This window comes from Aptenodytes patagonicus, chromosome Z, assembly GCF_965638725.1.
Source record: "Aptenodytes patagonicus chromosome Z, bAptPat1.pri.cur, whole genome shotgun sequence".
In the NCBI taxonomy this organism is placed as follows: Eukaryota; Metazoa; Chordata; class Aves; order Sphenisciformes; family Spheniscidae; genus Aptenodytes; species Aptenodytes patagonicus.
In genome coordinates this window covers 16,583,622-16,604,915 of record NC_134982.1, presented here as the reverse complement: position 1 = coordinate 16,604,915, position 21,294 = coordinate 16,583,622, and the positions used below count along the sequence as shown (strand labels likewise).

Genomic DNA, 21,294 nt, shown 5'->3' with positions numbered 1-21,294 from the left:
GAGCAACCTGATCTAGTTGAAGATGTCCCTGGCCACGGCAGGGGGGTTGGACTAGATGGTCTTTAGAGGTCCCTTCCCACCCAAACTATTCTATGATTCTATGACCACTTTGTTATGGTGTCTCAAGCAAACATCTATCCTGGCTTCATTCCAGGAGGATTTTAGTTTATTGTTGATGCATCCTCTGCAATCCCTTGCTATATTTTTACAAGCTATATAATGCACTTTTTAGTCTACCTTTTCCCTGATGGTCTGCGATGTGGTTTGTTTCATTTGTGGTATAGCAACCCTAGTTCATCCATGTGGAGTTCTCATTAAATAAAATATGATATCAATTCAGAAGTTACCACAATTACTGGAAACATGAGACTTCTCACAATGTCTGCCTGTTTTTAGTGCTGATCAGAACCAGTAAGAGCTCTCCAAATCATCAAAACATTTTTGTTTTTAAAGCTAATTTGAGATCACATCAATGGTATATTGGTTAACATTTTTTAAGAGTTTGGTGTACAGTTGTTAGTTTTGTTAGACGTGGCAGCAAGTTTGTGTAAATTGTTTCAACCCAGTGATTACAAAACCATTTGTTCTTTTTCCCATTGGTGCAGCTTTTTATTGAAAACTGCAGATATCTTCAAATCTACTCTTTTTTTCAGGAATGCATCTTTCAGTATTTTTCTCCAGGGAGAAGTCTATTTTATCAAAATAGTTTATGTCAAAACATTTCAATTTTGTACTTCTATTAATTCTGTCTTGTCTTCAGATTTATGTTACAGTGTTAATTGCAATATTTAGTGATGTTTCTATATTCACAGCTTTTCATTTTTGTATTCAGAAATAGGTCTTGAACTTTATTTGATGGGAAAGGCCAACATTTTGTATTTGCTTTGTAATTCAAAACAAAATCACATTTTGAAATGCTGGAGTTTCCCACACAACAGCAGTTCTTTGTTTTGGGCCAGATCTATTTAGTATCACAATGGGTGTGTATCACTGAAGTATGCAGCCTTTACTTGCCCCTCAATGTCACTGTTGATCAAGTGACAGTCTGCAGACAATGTCATACTTCTCTCATTCCTAATGTCTATTTTAATTTTGCTTATGACTATTGGAAATTACAGTTTTATCCATTAACTATAGGGTGAATACCACTAGCCAAGCAAAGTAGCTGTATTATTAACAATAATAAGTGACCTGGTGTGTGCATGGTAATAAACACCGTAGAAGGACAGAGTTCTTCAGGGAGACACTATCGTTTAAGTAATACTGTGGCACATCTCAGGACTTTTACTTTTTTGCAGGATAAGTAAGTCAGAACCTGGTTTTAATTTTTCTCTAACAAAGTTCAACCTCATTATTTTGGCCAAAAGTGAAATGGCCCAACTGCTGTTTTTAAAATTTAAAATGATTGGAAGTCAAGGCAGACAGCATGACGGTAGATGTAGTCTGGAGTTAGTGATTTGGAGCTATGCAATGTGGAAGAGTCTGACTCAGCTTTATGACTGATCTGAATTTTGCTGTCAGTCATGTTATGTTGCCATTGATTGTGTCATGTAGACATTTCAAGGCTGTTGGCTGTAAGGTCAAGTTAAAAGAAACAACGACAATTAGCATTTGACTACAAAATCTACCAGTAATGAATGTTAAAAAGGATGGCTCAAAGGTGAGCAGAAATATCTACCAGAGTGAAACAGATTTTATTCCTTCCAGTGGATTCCTTTGCACAGTACAGTAAGTAAACTGTACCACTGTTATCTTAATGATAGGCCCTTCTGAGTTGGTTAAAATAACTGTATTAATCCTGCTTATCTTCAGGTTAAGTTCTGCTATATTCAGTGTCGAGCTTGGAAGTTAGTTTTTCATCGAGTGTTTGAATTGTCGGGATTCCTCTTGGAGCCTTCTTTGCAACTCCCGATGTCACTGGGGAAGATGTTTTATAAAAGCTGTAAGAACTGAATACATTCAAGCAGAGAGGAGAGTGATCTGTGTAATCTTCATAGCAGAATTGCGGAAGGGCTACCATGAGCATTGCACACATTGAATCAGACCTGTGAAAACAGTGGTTTAGAGTGGAGAGCAGCAAACATAACACCCTTATCTAAAAATGGCAGGGGAATGGTCTGAGCTTCCACAAGCTTTCAGGAGAAGGCAAGACTGAAGAGCTTAACTGGAAGGAAGTGCTAATTAAAGATACAGAGGTTAGTGGAAAGTAGGATAAATGTTGATGAGGTTTTGCCAAAGGTGGATGATGTCAAACAATTTTCATTTGTTTTTGTAACTAATTCTATGGAAATTTTACAGGAAAATTTCAGGATTTCAGTAATGCAGCTGGTGAAGTGTTAAGTAGGATATTATCAACCGAAATGGAATTTGGGAATCGAAAATGGAGTTGGGACTGGTTGGAAGTACCAGACTGAAGAGAAGGTAATGGTAGCATTCCTCAAAGAGCCTGGTCGTCTTTAATATTTCCATGAAGGACCTTGGATTCAGCCGTAGGAGACTGCTAATGGAGTTTGCTGATAACACAAAGTAAGAGGCTATCATCGTAACAGAGGAAAGTTGAGGGGTATCGCACAGCAAGAACTGAGTGCCTGCAGTATTTAGAAATGAGCTGGAATTCAGTGGTATAAAATGCAAGGTCATAACGATGGGAGCGTGCTCTGGTAAGGTGGGATCTCACCAGCTGGGGAAGCCAGGCAAGGCAGATGCTGGAGTGTCACCCATGGCTGGCTAAATCTGAGCCCTCAGTGGAAAGCATCTGGGAGAAAGAGCAGTATCCTCTTGATAGGCACCAAGGCATTTCCAGCATATGCAGAAAGGTGGTGATATTACTGCCCAAGGCGCAGGTAGGATATCTTTTTGGATATCCTGTGCAATTCTGATCATCCATGTTCTGGAGAGTAGATTAAAATTGGCATAGATGCAGAGAGGGACTACTAACTCAGATAATCAGGGAATGAATTGCTGAAGACATCGAGAGAGCTTGTCTTGTTTATCCTAGCACAATGAAGCCTGAGAGGCTATGTGATTACTGTCTATAAATATCACAGGGGAATAAATACCAGGGAGGGAAAAGAACAGTTTAGGCTAAAGGCCAGTGTTCTCACAAGAGCAACAGTTATACACAGAGTAAATAAATTTAGGCTGGAAGTGAGAGAAGGTCTCCCTGCAATCAGACCAGTGAGGTTTTCCAGCAGTCTTACAGCTAGAAAAGTGGGAGTGAGAAAGCTGACTGCTTTTAAGATGAGCTCTATCAGCTTTTGAAAGAGGAACAGAGATCATTAGCAGATTCCTCCCAGGCCCCCTTCTATGGGAGAACGTCACGGCTGCTAACCTGCCTTTTCAAAGGCAGCTGCACACGGTCTTGTCCATGCCACTTGCTTTGTCACTGGAGATGGGAGGACAGGACCACACGGCGCAGTGTTCCTCTCACTGCTAGGTTGCCTGTGGGAGCCCTGGGAGCAGTCTGGTCTTGAGGCATGTGAGAAGCCGCTGCCCGGTGATGGGGAAGCAGGCGCTCTTGCAGTATTCATTCTTACCCCCACTGCTTATTGAGGAGTCAGAAGTCTGCGTTAGGGGGGACAAATCCTCCTGACGTGGGACCACCTTGGCAGGAAGATAGCCCAGTGAGCACGTCTCCCCCAGCTGTAGCCAGAACAAACATTTCTCACTGTGAAAGAACAGTGGCTATTCCGTAATGTCTCCTGGGTACTGTATTTGGCACAATTATAATTGGTATAATACAGGGTTTATCGTAAGAATGCTTTGGGCTTGTTAATACCGGGTTGTGAGGAAAGCAAGTGGAAGGAATGAGGAATAGCTCAGGGAAGGCTGCTCCTGGTAAATGATTCACAGCAATGCCCAGAATGCTGTTTAGGAGGATATTGCCTCTGGGATCCAGCTGATTAACAAAGCTGGTTTAGCTGTGTGAGGCCAGAGCTAGAAGCCAGAAAATGTATGAAGGATAATAAGCAGCTTAGTCTCCCTCTCTGGTGAGATGAAGCAGTTGTGTGGAGGAGCTAGTGGGTGTGTGATGACTGTAGACCGCCGCAGCCTGCGGTCCGGGCACCAGGCTGGGGTGCTGGGTGGCAAAACTATAGGTGGCAATGACAGCAGTGTAATAAGGATCCTTGGTGCTATGTATCTATTTGATATACACCTTGCAAGGGAAATGATAAAACTAGCTTTGCACATTAAGGCTTCGTGGAGAAAGAAGTGGAGGAAGTTCAGGCCACACAAAAAGGCAGTTGCCAATATAATCAAAGGAAACGACAGCAGGAAGCAGAAGAGGTGGTGCCTCAGATGGAGGGAGGTACAGCAGGGAGGAATTTTGATGCTAAACAGAAATTTGCCAGAAAAACAGATTTGTGAGCACCATTGGTACTATTTGTGAAATTGGGTCAAACTTGATGATGAATTGTATTTGAGGAAAATATGTAGGAAAACATTTCGTCTTGATATTTTCAAACTTATTGTTTTAGAAATATTGACATGTTTTGACAGTTTCAAAATAACTTTATTTTAAAATGACACCTAATTTAAAATTATTTAAATTTTAAAATACCAAAAAGTAAGAAAAGAATGTTTAATTGGCTACATTGAACATTAACTAGACATTTAATTTTTTTTAATTAACTGAAAAACTGTATGTTCCTATATAATTTTGTCCCCCACCATCTCATTTCCTGACTTGTTTTAATCACAACACCATTCAAATCAGAGCTGTAATTATGCCCAATTTCTGTTACTTGGAGTGCAGCCTGAAGCTCTTACTATATTCTCTGCTTCTTCTTGCTGTCCAGATAGCAGCAGTGCCGAAAAATAACTATTTCCCTGTACCTTTTTTCAAAGGTGATTATTTTTGTCATAATTTTCTATTTAAACTTTGTTTGGTGGATTGCTTTGTCGTAATCTACTTGCTGATGTTTCATGAATGAAGCAGATTTCCACCTTCTGTGAAAAATCAGGAAGTGTTAAATTCCTGGGAATGCTGCAAGACCCATCTCTTTACCGGAATTTTCTCTGACTTGAGTATGGTTATTTTCCTTGCATTTTTCAACATTACATTCAATATGAATTATTCTACAGTATGTCTGTCTGAATAAAGTATTGTGGAATATACTGAGCAAGGTACTATGGCAAACAGCTGCATGCAGTTTTGCATATTTTGGTTGTCTGTTCTCTGCCACTGTAGACTGACTTTATATCTCCACTTGATGGAACAAAAAAATTAGAACCACTTAAAGCTGTTTATCTGAAAGAAAATGGAAATTGCTTTGCTCTGTATTCCATAGCAAAGGATTCAAATATAGGTGTGAAATTTAGTTTAATTTTGAAGCGTCTGCAGGAAGAAAACATTAATTTTGTAGGCTATGCTATTAGACTTAAAAAAAAAAATCCATATTTTACCCATTTAATTAAGTGTTTTAGATTTATTGTAGTATCTATTTCACTGGAAACTGTGCAACAGTGTGTGAAATTCTGTTACAGGTCATACAGCAGAATGATAGTGCTGACAGCCAGAAGTTTCTTAAATAAACTCTGCCTTCCACCTAGCTGCTCTGCTTTCCCTGATAGTGATATGTACCTTTTTACTAACTTTCCCCGTTACTCAAAAGTGGTTTTTTTTCAGAATCACTCTGCTAATTCGTCTGTGTTCCAAGGTTCTGGGCAGGGCTAAACACTGGTAAAAATCACCTCTTCTTGTTTGCTTTCTCTGGTAGACCCTATTTCATTGTTCTCCACATTAAATGTCAGAGTATTTCCTCCATGCACAACCTTTTTTTTTTTTTTTTTTAATTAATTGCCTTTTAATCTCTCTCTTTTTTCTTTACATCATTCAAATTTTACATGCTCAAGAATGTTGAGTTCTGTAATGAGGGGCTAAGCCATCAGCAGCAAGTGAAACTGTGAACTGGGGAGTAGCTGGGCAGGTCTGTACCTGGAGTCCCCTACCAAACTCCTCAGCAGGAGAGCTCTTTGAAAGGTCCCAGGCAACTCATGGCAGCAACCCTTGGAGAAAACAAAGCCCTTGGCCAAGTCTGGTGGAAACCTTGTTCGTGAATGGTCTAGTACTGTCTACAACATACACCTGTGACAAAGCAGTTCCCGCTCTGCAGTCAACTCTAACACCTGATTTGAATGGTTTGATACAGTGATTCAAGTGTAATGAGTGTATGAATAAATCATAACTCTTTAAATAACTAGAAGATAGGGGGGAAAAAAGCCCAAAACCAGTAGCTATTCCCTTAATTGTTGACAGATGTTTTCTTATGTAAAGCAGAGGTTTTCTCTGTTTCTCAGGCAGTGGAATAACTTCCAGTTCCTATTTCCATAGTCCATTCTTATTGTCATTTCTGTGAATTTCTTGGCATTTCTTGAACAGTCAGATTTCTGTGTGGAACTGGGACTAGGACCGACTGTCTCAAGCAGGTAAACTATGCCACGTGCAGGCACCTGTGTAAATAAGTGTTCAGGTTTATCTCTGGGCCACAAAAGGTTGAAAGGAATGACGTCTGAACAGTACTTAGATTTCTCTGTTCCCCTCCATTTTCATAGCTTAAGACTTGCACCACTGTTATGAAAATGGGAGATATTTCTCCCCTATGTGATCTCCAAAGAGATAACTGGTTAGAAGAGCAGTTGATGAGCTTGTCTAACTCGATCTGCTGGATCACTGAGAAAAGCCAGCCTTTGAACACAGGCATCCTCATGGCAGGCAGTAGTTTTCCTGTTAATCCATGAACTATCATGTATTTGTCCATACTAGCATAACTACGTGTGTTACAAGGCCTCCTTCAGTCATTATGTAAAAGCCTCACTTTGTGTGGTAGCAGTTCAAGCTTTTAGCTCTGGCATTGCCCACTTCAGTTCCCCACTACATTGACCAAGAGAGTAGCCAAAATACTGGAGTTGCCTCATTAATGAGATCTTTTATACTACAGGGTCCACTGAGTCCTTTCCCAGCTGACTGCATTCCTAATGCTATTAGTTAATGCCCTAGGTGCAATGGCTAAAAACACAGAATCAGGAAAATAGGATGTTGAACATTAATCACCTGCAGGACCACCATTTGCTGCTATTAAATATCCCATTGCATTTTTGTACAAGCATAGAGGCGTAGGTTCAATAAATTCAGCTGAAGTGTTCTTTGAAGGCAGGGCAGGAAAGGCCCTTTTGAGCTCATTTCTGCCTCCCCTTAAAAATGAAACCCAGAAAGCCAACAACAGCTCAGTAGGAGAGCAAAAACATCTGGCCCCTGGTGACTCTGCAGAGTACAGTACTATGATCAATTACATTAAAACATTCATCTGACCCCAGCATGGTAGTCTGTGTCATCTGATTAGATGCACTTCCAAACTGTATAAAGCAATTGGAGATGACTGAATTATAGATAAGCATTTCAGAAGAATAAATTCAGGGCTGTTGGATGTTAATGTAGGTAGTTCTTGCAACATGACATCTCATGGGCAGTGTAACGTCCATTCAGGATCTGGGGAAAGGCATTCCCACCTGTGTGCCTTCAAGACTATTAATAATAAAATTTCACCCAGCATTGCCCAAATTTTCTGGTTCTAGTCAGCCTGGCCTTGGTAGTGCCAATTTTATGGCCACACTACTGCTGTCTAGAGAGGAACTGAGGGGTAAGGAAGTGAATCTAAGGAGTTCCTTCCCAGCCTGTTCATGCCGACCTCATGTAAATCTCTGTGCTTCAGTTCATTTGTTCCCTGGTTGTGTCGATTCAACAGTTTGGGAGCTCCTGTTATAATCAGATCTCATCAATGAACTGGGCCATTTGGGACAGAGAGAGAGCAAAAATGGTTGATTTGTTTCTGTTAATGCAGACCATTTCCACGTGCTGGTTTTTTGGTTTTTTTTTTTTTTGTCCCTATGGGTCTTTTAGCACAACTGAGAGAATGGTCAAATTTTGATCAGGTAGCAGAAACGAACAGCCAGCATGTAAAACAAGAGGACCTTTTAAACTAGTTTCGCCACAGAGAAAATTATGGTAGAATGATAGACTGGAATGATACCTAAGGTTCATGTTCTGCAGGGAAGCTTATTTACTGATGAACAGTAAATCTTTAGTGGGAGCAGAGTGAGGACATGGTGAACACTTTTGAGCAGCACACCTTAATGCCATTATTTTTGGTGGCATCTATTTGTGGGTACTTGTGCTGTTTTTGGCTGGGACAGAGTTAATTTTCCTTACAGTGGCTGGTATGGGGCTATGTTTGTGCTGAAAACAGTGCTGATAACACAGGGATGTTTTTGTTGCTGCTGAGCAGCGCTGACACAGAGTCAAGGCCTTTTCTGCTTCTCACCCCACCCCACCGACGAGTAGGCTGGGGGTGCACAAGAAGTTGGGAGGGGACACAGCCGGGACAGATGACCCCACCTGACCAAAGGGATATTCCATACCACATGATGTCATGCTCAGCATATAAAGCTGGGGGAAGAAGAAGGAAGGAGAGACGTTTGGAGTGATGGTGTTTTGTCTCCCCAAGTCACCGTTACGCGTGATGGAGCCCTGCTTTCCTGGAGTTGGCTGAACACCTGCCTGCCAATGGGAAGTAGTGAATGAATTCCTTGTTTTGCTTTGCTTGTGTGCGTGGCTTTTGCTTTCCCTATTAAGCTGTTTTTATCTCAACCCATGAGTTTTCTCACTTTTACCCTTCCGATTCTCTCCCCCATCCCACTGGGAGGGAGTGAGCGAGCAGCTGTGTGGTGCTCAGTTGCCGGCTGGGGTTAAACCACAGCAGTACTCCAGTTGAAGCTAATGAGGATGTATAAGGATACTTACGTAGGGGTGCTCGGAATACAGAGGAAGGTTGTGACATCTCCATCACTGGGAGCTTGTAAGTACTGATTAAATTGAACATTTACCAGGAGTGGTTTGTACCATTGATCTTTGTGTAGTTGATCCTGCCCAGGATGGGCTGAATGAACTTGAACTTTTCAAGGTTCTTTCCAGTCATTATTTTTATGATTCAGTGACACATGAGACATCCACTGCTCCCACTGGAGCAATGAATTCTCAGCATCCTTGAAAAGCCAAAGTCAGCATGTGCTGAATTACAGCTCCAGAATTAATCAGTGTTCTTGCAAACGTGGGTAAAATTGGATGGAGGGGGGAAAAGTTAAAGAGTATAGGGATTCAGATTCAGGCTCGTGTGAGTACATCCTTCTGCAGAGGAGTGCTCTTTTTTGTGAAGAGTAACACCTATTTGCAAAAGGCTGCAGGGAGGCTGGGTGTGTGCTTTGCTGGAGAGGGAAGAAACGTCATGTTACTTTGCCCTGAGGAAGTGGACCTGCTTCAGTTCTTGCTGGTGTTACTGGTAATGGGTGCTTAATGCTAGGCAGCACCACACTCTGTAAATGAGACCAGTTTCTCACTCTGGATTAGGTTGTACTGGCTCCCTGCACTCCAGCAGAAAACCTGTTCTGCCTTTTGTGATCAAACTCTCATTAAACAGTGAACAGCCCTTTTGTTTTGTGTTTCCGGAGTTGCTTTTCCTCCTCCTCTCCCTTGAAAGCTCTGCAGAGGGGAATGGCTGTTTTGCCACGGGAGGTCCTGTCGTAGAGCGCTGCTGTCGTTAGTGTTCTGTCACATTGTCAGGCTTTGATGACTCGGGCATTAAAAAAAAACCCAAACAACCACTCCTCTTTCTGAACTAAAATAGCCTAAGAGCAAATTTTTTAAAGCAAATTTTAATGCAGTTAGGTCATATTTTCTTTCTGAAAGCTCGTAATGGGACTCACGGTTTTGCTGCTTGAACTGAAGCTACTTGAATGTTTAGTTACTATTTTTTAAACAAAATTCAATGCCATTGGAGTCCACTTAAGGTCTTTGATAGATTAAAAAAAAAAAAGAGGTCATGAGTATTCAATAGCTTTGAAAAGGGCTATGCATGTTTTGTACTTTAGGGCAGTGTTTCTCATCTAATTTCTTTAATGCATCAGAAAATAGTTCTTAAAAGAAGTGAAAAACTTAAAAAGAAATCTGTGCACATTTCTGTTTATACAAGCAAGCAAACAGAACAGGCAAAATAGAGGTAAGAAAATAACTGTCAAAGCTGAGCCTAGATTTTACTGGGTTGTAAATGAAAATCACTGTAGCAATGCTATATGAGAAAGTACATGGCTCCTCAACAAAAAAAGGCTGGAAACGGTGATGTAGGGCATGTCTGTATGCGTGATGTAAGCCATCCTGATACCCAAGCCATGCCCAAATGATTAGTACCTCTGACTGACCTAGTGAGGTGCCACCCAGAAATAAGAGCTTTGGTCTCAGAAGAAAGATAGCCACATTAAACATCTCTGCACGGCACTGCGTTGCCCTGTGTAGGTAAGTCCCTACTGCCCAGATCTCCTCTGCTCTCCCCATTCTCATGCAGACTTTTTGGCGGGTCCAAGAGTCCCTGCAGGAGGCTGCTGGGCAGCATGGGTGGCGGGGTGATCTGGCCCCTCGTGCCGGGATGCAGTGGTGGTGGGCTGGGACTGGACGACAGCCCTTCCCACGAGGTCCTTCTACATTGTGTCCGGTCACATTGCTTTCATCCCCCTGCTCTCTTGCCCTCCTGAGTGTGAGGGACAGCTGCCTGGTACCTCCTAGTTCCCAGTCAGTGCAAATAAATTATATATTCTATGTATTCCTTCAGGACAGAAAACTTTTCACCAAGGTTACTGATCCCAATCCATAGTCAAACTCAGGTAATGTGCCGTTCCCCTCCTTCCCTGCCACTGCTCAAGCCCCCCAGTCCTGTGGCTTTCCCCTCTCTGCCCTGCTTGTGCCGCCAGCCCTCCCCTCCTGCTGAGGACGTGGAAAAAGCAGTTGACTTCAGATGCTGGTTTGTGGGGCAACACTGCACTGGCCTGGCAGCGTTGGATCTAGCCAGCCCCGACCAGGTTGATGGAGCTGCAGTACGATGAAAACAGTTCCCCAGGTAGTGGGGTGAGAGGAGGAGACTTTCTCCCCACGCAGGTTTTGCTGACGAGCACACCTTCTCTCCTCCCTGGCTCCAGGCTAAGGCAAGCAGCACCCTTCTGTGTGTGTGCCTCAGTGTTACACGGTGTCTTTTGCAATCCCTAGGGGTTAGAAGTGATTCCTTCCAAGAACTGGGATTGTGGCCACAAGGGCTGGCCTGCACAGCTGCAGGACACAGCTGACTTCAGTAAGTTTAAGGGCTGACAGTATTCTGCGTCTGTCAGCCTTTCCAGCTGCCTGGCTCTTCGTTTGTAGCATGTTAACGTAGGACTTTTCATCTTGTATGCCTTGCAGAACACTTACTCGCAGTGCTGAAACCTTACAACACATCTCTGAGGCCAATATCAACTCATCTGGTTTTCACTGCATCATTTGCAGCTGAAGCACAGGAGGGCTGGAAGACTTGAGGTTGCCCTCAGGAGAGCTAGAGCCTGTGCTGCATGCAGTTTCAATAGCGGCAGAGAGCTAGAGCCTGTGCTGCATGCAGTTTCAATAGTGGCATCGCTGTCAGTATTACCAGCATGACACTGTTTTATTAGGAAAACTTGTTACACTAGCACAATGGAGCTGTGGATGTAGTTACAGTATGACTACACTGCTGTAGTTAGTGGGGTTAGCAGCAGATACTACTAACTTGGAGTATTTACAAGTATGGCCCATACTCACATGGCTGGGCTGTCCTCAGCCCTTGCAGGGTCGGGATCTGAACTGTTGGTGCCAGAGCTTCAGTGAGACCCTTAAGCACGGGCATCAACATCCTCCCTAGGAGAGCCAGGACCTGCCTAACACAGAGGCAGTGATGCTGTTGGGGTTTGCAGGCTGAGAGGCTTGCATATGCTCATGCACAAAATAATTTCTTATCAACATTGCAAGAATATCTACGAAGACCATGGTACATACTGGGTTTCTGTGAGCACAGTCATGTAGGTGGCTGCCACACAGCATGGTTTGTGTTCCCAAGACTAAAACCCTTAATGAGAACAATTACTAGTTTGAGGTATGCAGAGACTGGAAATTACAAGGAAGGGTGAACAAGGTTTGTGCTGCTATCACAAAGGCACCCTGAGAAATGTTAAAGCAGGCTTATTCTAATAATTATTGTAAGCATGTGAGATATTTGTACTGAAACTAAGCAACGTGTCGTTTCGTACAGTCATTGATTTAATCCACTTTCAAGATGGCACTGTGGGAGGAAAATTACATTTATGGGGTTTTTCTATGAATTTCTCTCATAAGCAGAGTTGCATAGCCTTGATCAAACCTCTAAAGTCAGTGGAATCTTTTGTTCAGGTATTCTTTTTTTTTACAGGATTGTGTTCTTTGGCTTTGCTATGCAAATTAGCTTTTTGTTGGATTATCTGATTCACTTTTTGACTTATCTTTGGATGCTCTCTAGTCTCGTGAACAAAAGATTTCTGTGACTTTAACAATTTGTGTATGAGCAAAGGGTCATGCAACTGTGTCTCGTGTGAAATACCAGTAAAATGCAAATAACTCATTTAACTACCAAGCCTAACTGGAGATGAAATGGTAGGGCAAACTGAGTTTAAGATAGAGCACTAATCAAAAGGAGGCATGACTACCTGTTAAAGGCTGGCTTAATAAGAACACAGCAGGAAAAAGAAAACAGCATTTCAGTCTATATGGCTAAGTGTATAGACAGCAAACTCTGTAGTCTGAAGACAGAATTACATCAGAACCAGCTTCAGAACAAATAAAGGACACCAAAAGAAGTTAATTATGCCTCAAGGGGGAGTAAAATATCAAGGGTATCAACTTATGCAGAAGGAAGGAAGAAAAAAATCTGTGCCTGCCTACAATCAATCAGTTCACCTTTAAACCTGAAACTCTTTGAGCTTAAATAGGATGATATTAAAGGCAATATACTGCCATCTTAGAAGTTCAGCCTTGTGTCTTTGTCCAGTGTTCAGCAGTATCTCTTGCATGTGAAGATGCAGTGGGGTTTTCAACTGCTGTGAGCTGCCTTTTATCACCTTGGTGGCCCATGCTGTTCTGCTGAGATCTGTCCTGGTTCTGGTTGCTCACAGATCTTTTCAAACAGTCCAAGCGTTGCTGGATATTTAACACCTGACCTGTGTGTGTTACAGTTCCACAGAATGCAGCTTTTCAGGATTACATAAATTTAAAGATCCAGGCTGGGTTCTTATATAGCAGAGTGCTTAAGCTCAGTTTTATGCACTGGTGTGCATGCATACACATGCTTCAGTCACATTGAATCAATGAGTGAAATAAAATGCGTTGCTGGGCTTAAACATGAATCTTAATGGTGGATTTAAGCACATTTCGCTGAAGCAAAACCTTAGTGTTGTGCATTCTCCTGTAAAATCATAGAAGGAGCTAATTATAACTGCTTGGTTTTAGTCAGTACTAAATTGTTTTAAAAATGAGTGATTCTGGTGGCCACTGACAAGTACAATCTGTGTCTGCTAATAGTTCTGTTTTCTTTAGATCTGTTTTCCTAAAGCTTTTGGGAGCAGATTTGGTTCAGCGTGTTCAGCTTGATTTAAATTACTGCCAGACCAACATTTTACATGTACCTTGCCTCTGTGAAAGAGGCTGTACAACATGCTGGCTGAGGGGGAATCACAGATCTATAGATTTTAGAGCAAAGGGAGAACACGATGTTCATCTAAACTGACTGCAACCCTGCCCAGTCCATAGGTTCTTTTATTTAACTCAGCAGCTTGAGGTTGACCGAGAGTGTATTTTTGGAATGACAGCCAGGCTTGATTTAAAGACTCCAAGTGCTGCAGAGTTTGTCACAGTCATTGGGAGTTTGTTCCAATGGTCAATTACCTTCTCTCTGAAAAACCTGTACCTTATTTTTTTGGAACTCTGTTAACTTTTGTCTTCTGAAAACTGGATCTTGCTGCTTGACTTCCTCAGCCGAACTGGGGAGCCCTTTACTTTCCCATAGATATTTCTTGTGATTGTTAGTTTATATTTTCATGGTGTCAGAAAAATTTCTTTATACTCACAAACCCAGTTAGGCAGACATCTTTTTCACCCCAGTATTCCCGTGCTAAGGGTCTGACATAAAAATATGCTGTCTTACAAAAGAGTTGATATGACTGTGGTGCTTTTTATTTCAGTTACTAACCACTGGTTTATGATTTAATAAAATTCATGGCTGGGATATTAGTACTGGGAAAGAAAGGGTATTTGGTATATGCTGTACTTAAACTGTAGAAATCATGGTTGCTCCAGTGTCCCCCAAAATATTATTCTCAGTATTTCCTTGAATGTATCAAACATGCTTTGCAAATGGCTTGAGTTCTCTGTTACTTCTTTTTCCCATAAAAAATTCCCATGGAGTCATAAGGCCAGATGATATCGAAAAGGTGTCTGGTCCATGACCTTGCCCCTAGGCAAGATCAATAATTACTGTGAGCCTGTATGATCTTCCTTTCATTCTTTTCTACTGAGAAGCTGAAATACAATCGACATACATTTCCACAGAGAATGAAAATTATAAAGAGAAGGGTTTTCAGAAAGCTTGAGCAGTAACCTGTGTCCTTTCTCACATGGTTCCCTTAGAAACCAAGTAAGATCAATGGGAGAAGCTGTTGGTAAATCCTGCCTCGATGCTTTTGTCTCACTGCTTTATGAGTAATTATTGTTCCTGTTTTCTCCTTAGGGCTCTTCCTGCAATGATGCAGTGGGTCCGAACTCAGAAACCAGGAGAAAGTGGTGTGAATATTATTACTGCAGATTTTGTAGAACTTGGTGACTTTATCAGCACAGTCATAAAGCTCAACTATGCCCTGGATGAAGGTGAAGATGACACTACTTGATAGTACTATAATATGTGTGTTATTGCATTATTTAGAACTTAAAAAAAAGATTGCATTTTAAAAGAATTATCTTGTAAAACATTGATCTTCCTATAACACGCTGAGGTGTTTAGGGCTTTAGTGGGTGGGCGTAGGGGAAATATTTTAATCAATTATGATCATTTTTTACATTTGTGTTTCATGTGAAGAGCAAAACGAAACATGTTTACAGTGTTTGATAAAAGAAGGCCATTTACATGTTTTCCGTGAGGTACCAAATACAATTCATGTGTCTTCTATGGTTACGAACAGTGCCAAGAAATTTGCTGCTTTTGGAGCAATGGGATGTATATTGCCCTCTGCCTGCCCACAGCAGGATTCCCAACGGTGTGAGCGTTACACTGGGAGACTAAGGACAGTATATCTGGCCGGAAAATTTTAAGCTGCTACACTTCATCTATTAGGTGGTTTAACTGGTCGTATTTATCAGTGAGCTACAGGTTTAAATGCCTTTGTGAAGTAAATCCAAAGTCATGCCTCTAACACATGCATAATCAGTGGACAGTAAACATGATGTATTACGTAGCTTGCACAGACTAAATCCTGCTTGCTTTTCATTCTCAGAATGGGGTCTCCCAATGTCTCTGCCCCAGGTCAAGTCAGCAGATATGTGGTGCTGGCCTGACTCTGTACTAGGAGCTGCCAGTGCGTATTTTCCCTGGTTCTAGCAGGAACAAAGTTAGGCCAGCTTGGAGCACCGCTTCCTCCCAGGGTTAATCTTATGCAAGAGCCTGATCCAACGTCCAGTGAGTTTAACAGGAAAATTTCCCGTGTTTAGCATAGATTTGGCATAGGATCAGTAAATTGTGTGTATTGTAAGGTGGGCAGGATTTTGTCCCATAGTGGAAACCTGCTTTCTGCAGGTCTAAAACTGCACTTTTAAAAAAATAGGTGCAGTCTAAGCTTCTCTTTAAGGCAGCTACGAGCACAACACTTCTCTGCTGATTACAAAAAAATCAGTGCCAGTTTCATCAGTGAAAAATTGCTGTACTGAAGAGTGTAGAAGTTCAATTTCTAGCTAATAACAATACTATAGTCCTTGAATTGTTTGTGGGGTGTAATACTGCATAACACAAGGTTGGAAATCTACTGAATGGCACTGTTCTAGCAGCAGAATTGCTGATCATCCTACTTTTAATGAAACATATATAAAACTCAAATATATGGAAAACTTAGTAAGTTATAAAAAGAGAGCATTGCCACTGTATGACACCTAACTGGATACAATGCAATCAATCATATCTCCTGGACACATCAATGCACAGGCACACGACTTTGGAAGGCAAAACATTTCATTTGTGCAAAACAATAGATGCTATAATGTCTTACAAGGAAAATGCTCTTTGAAATATTGCAGGGCTTTATGGGATAAGACTAAGGTCAAGTTTCCATTGATGTTACTAGAACTTTTGGTTGAGTGAGAAAAGAGAATGGCATCATACGGTCCTTTGCTATTTTCTATCAGATGATAAGGACTACCATCAGAGTTTAGAAAAACAAAAATGGTCTTATCGAACAGGTAGGTTACTCGGGGGGTTATAGGGTTTTTGTTGTTTTTCATTTAGGAAGAAGTGGAATGAAATGAACACTTGCTGCTATTTTGTACTGAGAGGGTGCCTTGGAAAAAGTGTGTGTGTGTGTGTACTATAAAGAAACATTTAAGTGTTTGTATATGATACAAAGACATCCATGCACACTTGCACAATGATATTCTGGTTTCTGGATAAGAGTATTATAAATTTGGTTGAAAAAAACTGTGCAGGTGTTACGAAGTTATGATGCCTCCTTCAGTAGCAGTTTTTTCTGTATAGGTTAGGACTGTAAGATTCATCCCCCATGAAATCTGTGATCTAAGCCAGTTAGGTTTTTTACAGCGTTAAAACTTTACCTGAACTTCCCCAAAAACTTAGCAAGAGTCACAGCCCATCTTTACGTTGAACAAGGGAGAGGACTTCAGTGCTTTTACACGTGGCTAAGCAAGATACGGGGTGGGTTGATGCACTTTGTTTTCAGTTTTCACAGGCTCTCCAAGCAAAATTAATGTAACAGACACATAAAATGAAACATGAGTTGTTTGGTTGTTTTTTTTTAACCCACCCTATGTGGGTGTCCCACATAGAACCATGAAAATGTTTGCTTATTTATTGGTGATGTGGTGTGAAATGCTCTTTTAGCTGGATTTGTTTGCTTCCAGATTCTCCCTGTCATCCTTCCGCTACTTAAGTGTAGTCAAAAGAGTTAACCTATTCTTTTAATATAGTAAAGTAATCTGAATCCTTGGGTGGAGCAAAAAATGGGTTTCTTTTTTTGGATTCTGATTGAAATTCTGTTGAATCCGAGAGCACCAACACCACCAAGTTCCTCCTGGGACCCCCCACTCAAACACACACCAGATGCACCAAGCTTTTTGCTTATACAGAGGTGTACTCGAAGCAAATGTTCTGCTATATTTAAGAAAAGTGTGTGTGTTTGTGTGCCTGTGTATATGAATAAATATGAAGCTATCTTGAGCTTGTTAGCATTGTTATGAAATGTTTGCTTAGCATCAGTTTTATTCTAATTGTCATTTGGGTGCTGGAAAATAAGAGCAAAGCAAAAAAAAAAAAAAAAATCCTCTGACAAGAAGGATAATAGACAAATCATATAGCTTCTCCATTAATGGGGGGAAAAAATCTTAGCAAAATGTTACATTTGATCAGAAAAACTATATTTTCATTTAGCTGTCAATCTCCTTTCTGCTGGAGAAGCACAGTAATTTATGTTAGGGACAGGTGAACAAACTTGCCTTAATTACTAAAACAAAAAAGTGCATGTGGTGGCATACTATCCATGCTTTTCTGGTGATTTCATCCGCGAGGCCCCAAAACTGTAATGGACTGTCCTGATAAGGATGCACTCCCTGTTGATATTGTTTGGGAGATCTTGCCAGAAAAGAACAAGCCAGAGAGGACTATGCAGCACAACTGGACCATTCAAGAGCCCAGTTTTGCCACCCATATGCAGCTAAAACTCTCTTTGATTTCAACCAGAAATATGCTTGTGGGATTGGGTCAGATGAGGTGTTTGACCTGATTCGTTTGGGAGGTTTCTACACACTATTATGAGGAATCTGGCATGGGAAATGAGATGACTGTAATCAGCTCATCAGAGGAAAAATACCTGTCCACACTATTGATCTTCATAAGCATCTATTTACTTAAACTGTCATGTCATTCTCTACCAAAACATTTTTTTTTCTTCCTGCGCTCATTTTCCCCGTTGCTGTGTTCGTTGTATACACATCAAGTAGTATTGTTTTGTGATGTTTTCACATGATTACTTGATTCTTTCTTTTCAGTCATACTTGAAAAATTGTGGCTGCACTGCACAACACAGGCAGTGCCTCAGCTGGTGTAAACCTACCTAGCTCCATTTTTCAGTTTACACAAGCTGAGATGTTTTTGTTCGCCAACCTGCAGCGGTTTGGACCAAATAGCAGCTGGTCCCAGGGTCTGATTCCTGCCTTGTGTGGAGAGGGCTAAGATCAGAATCAGACCACAGGAGCCTAGTTTTAAAATCAGTGGGTTATTTGCTTTCCCTTGCTGTTGGTTACATTACTGGTTTTGTAGGTCCTGCCGTTTCAAGCCATTCTTTTAAACATAAACATGTGTGTGTATATATATATGCATACTTGCGTGAGAGGGAATGTATGGTCCTGTATGCTAGGCTGAGTCTTTCTGTCATACTGATACAAATCTAGACCATTTCTACTAACTTAGCAGTTACTAAAGTTTTACCCTGGGATGAGAGGGAGCAGATAGTCAGTGTATAGTAAGTATATGCTGTGTTGCAAAGGAAATTTAAAATTGTGGATGTTAATCTACAATATGAAAAGGTGGAGTGCCCTGAAAACACAGCTGCAGTGCTGTTTATCCTGAATATAGTATATGGAGCACTAGGTATTAGCAACTGAGTAGGCTATTTGGTGATTTCAGCAGTTCAGTTAACACCATTTTAAGCTTCTAAACTCCTTTTCAGTGAAGTAAAAGCTAATAGTGTACATGATGTATTTGCCATATCTCAGTGGTAGCTTCTGTGTTACATACAGTCAGCGTTGTTCTGAATGGTGTGTGTTTACTCAATGATGAGGTTACAATATGCTGTATAGTATGTGCAATGTATTGATTACAAATATGTTGGAGTTCAGTGATCTATTTAGTTTTTACCGTGCTGCTGTTTTGTAGGTTTGTGTGTGTATGGGAGTGTGGATTGTCTACAATGTACGAGGAAATAATAACTAATCCTAAAGGAAAAGGGCAGTTATGTAACCTGCCTTAATGCATTTGCATAATCTTGTTTAAATCTCATGATTATCAGTTCTGATTTCAAAGGTTACCAAGGATTGTCCATAGGGCTGACTCCCTCACTTTTTGGCACTAAGGAGTTAAACCTGAAGTTACTTGGAGCTCACTTACATATTGGTAAATAAAGAATAGGATGTTTGCCTGACTGACTACCTTGATTGTACAAGGTGGCAAAGACGTGGTTTCTAGTGTGATACAGATCAAATCACTTCTGTGCACGCACAGCTCCTGCTGATGCCAGCGGGAATTGTGATCATGTAATTGAATGGCCAAAAATTCATCTTCTGGGATACAATCATGATAGGAGGGTGGTGCTACCCTGCTTTGGGGAAGAGCCTGGATGCTATGCAATACTGCTCATGTCCCATGCTGGAATGTAGCTGTAAATTCACAGGAAGAGCTTTGAATTCTGCTCCAATCTAGATCGCACTGTAAAAATCCTTATGTAAAAATGATAAATGTCAGAAGCTGAGCAGCCTGGCCTGGCCTGCCCATGTACAGCATTCTGCTTTCAGGAGCCGTGGCAGCTTTAATTAAAAAAGCTATAATAATTTCCCAGTGGCTGGTAGGACCTAGTGCTCTAGTTAGGAATCTCTACATTGCCCACAGGTATGACCCCTCTACCATTCCCACAGCCAGGTCTAGCTCTCCCTTCATGGTTTCTGCCTGAGATGCCTCTGCCTGATGCCAAGGGTAATTCTGAAAGACGTACTGAACACAGAGCCAGTCCACCTTGCCTGGCCAGTTGAGTAGGCAGAGCATGCCTGCCCTACTGTACATTTGGTATGAGGTCGCCTTCAGTCACAGTGATTGAGGGAAGGCAGAAGTCTGATTTCAGACCCTCTTCTGTTATCTTTGTTTATTTAAAATGCAGCAGCTTCCGACTCTTCTCCTTTGCCTCTGCTCAGTGCTCCTTATCTCAACTTCTGCATACACATCCCTTTAACTGCCAGCTGTGAGCCACACTGCTCAAAATCAGTATTACAGGTTTGTAATCCTCAGTACACCACAGCAATCCGCAAGTTCTTATAAGATGCTAAGTATGCAGCTAAAAGATGGCAGTGTCCCATATCTGATGTCCCAGGATGGTTTATCTCCACACTCCAAGTTACGTACACATGTCCTCTTAGATGGGCCTCACCTTGGCTGATGAGAATTCAGTTATAAACTTTCTCCCTCCAAATTAAAAACAGTTTGGATGATATGCCAATCAGTATCCCCTAAGATGGAGGTACACTTAGGCTTTTTTTTTCTGCAGTGAGATGACACGAACTAGTCTCTCCCCTCAGCTCTAGGTTCTACAAAAGTCAATTTGATCGGGAGAGATTACTTGAGTAGCTCAAATCAGTTTTGCTGTGAAGCTGGGATCCTTAAAGCAGAATCCTGGGCTTATGTGTAATTATTATTATTATTGAAAATAAAAATATGTGGTTAAAAATACGATTTTTAAAAAGAAAAAGAAGAACTATCTGAGTTTGCCAGGACAGTTGTTAAGTTTTTGACTGCCTCAGTCATCAATAGCTTTAGGATCACGTAGGTGATGATTAGGATGTTACTGCCACGCTGCCTCCTGACACTGTTTAGGGTCTCTGTACAGAAGCATTATTCCCAATGAGCATTAATGCATTTGAATGAATTTTCTCCATTTTGGTGGGAAGGACGATTGTGTAACAATGAGGACATGGAGCTCCCTGTGTGTTGTGCCCACAAAGGTTCACAGAGCTGCACCTTCTCTTTTTAGGATCTATTCAATGGTACTTTAATAAATGTTGTGTAAAAAATGCCTACTGTTCTGTATAGCAAACGTGAATTTTTATGACAAGAATGTGTATTTAATGTAAAAAAAAAAAAGAGTAATATAAAATCCAGTTTCTTTGTATCCAGTGAAACATCTAATAAAGCTCTGATACCTGTATTCTTGGTTTATGGCTTCATTGCTGCATTCAAGACTTACATGTAGGAGGCTTCTTAAACACAGTTTTGCAATATGGGGTGGAGTCGGATGTTAGACCCAGGCTGTGCTATTATGTTAGGGGTGTACGTGGACTGCCCCATGAGGGTGTTGCAGCGGGAGTACCATTTCCACGTGCTTGCTGTGGGACCCTTGAATACC

At 41.3% G+C, this 21,294-nt stretch overlaps 1 protein-coding gene across 1 annotated transcript in view; it reads left to right on the top strand.

Moving 5' to 3' along the window:
• The window catches only part of PLCXD3 (phosphatidylinositol specific phospholipase C X domain containing 3), a 94,190-nt gene extending 73,132 nt beyond the window's left edge, over positions 1-21,058 (top strand). The window contains exon 3 of the mRNA XM_076362644.1: positions 14,643-21,058. Within this exon, the coding sequence (XP_076218759.1) occupies positions 14,643-14,799 (157 nt within the window). The 3' untranslated portion in view covers positions 14,800-21,058. The remainder of the gene's footprint in view (positions 1-14,642) is intronic.
• The last annotated feature ends 236 nt before the right edge of the window (positions 21,059-21,294 follow it).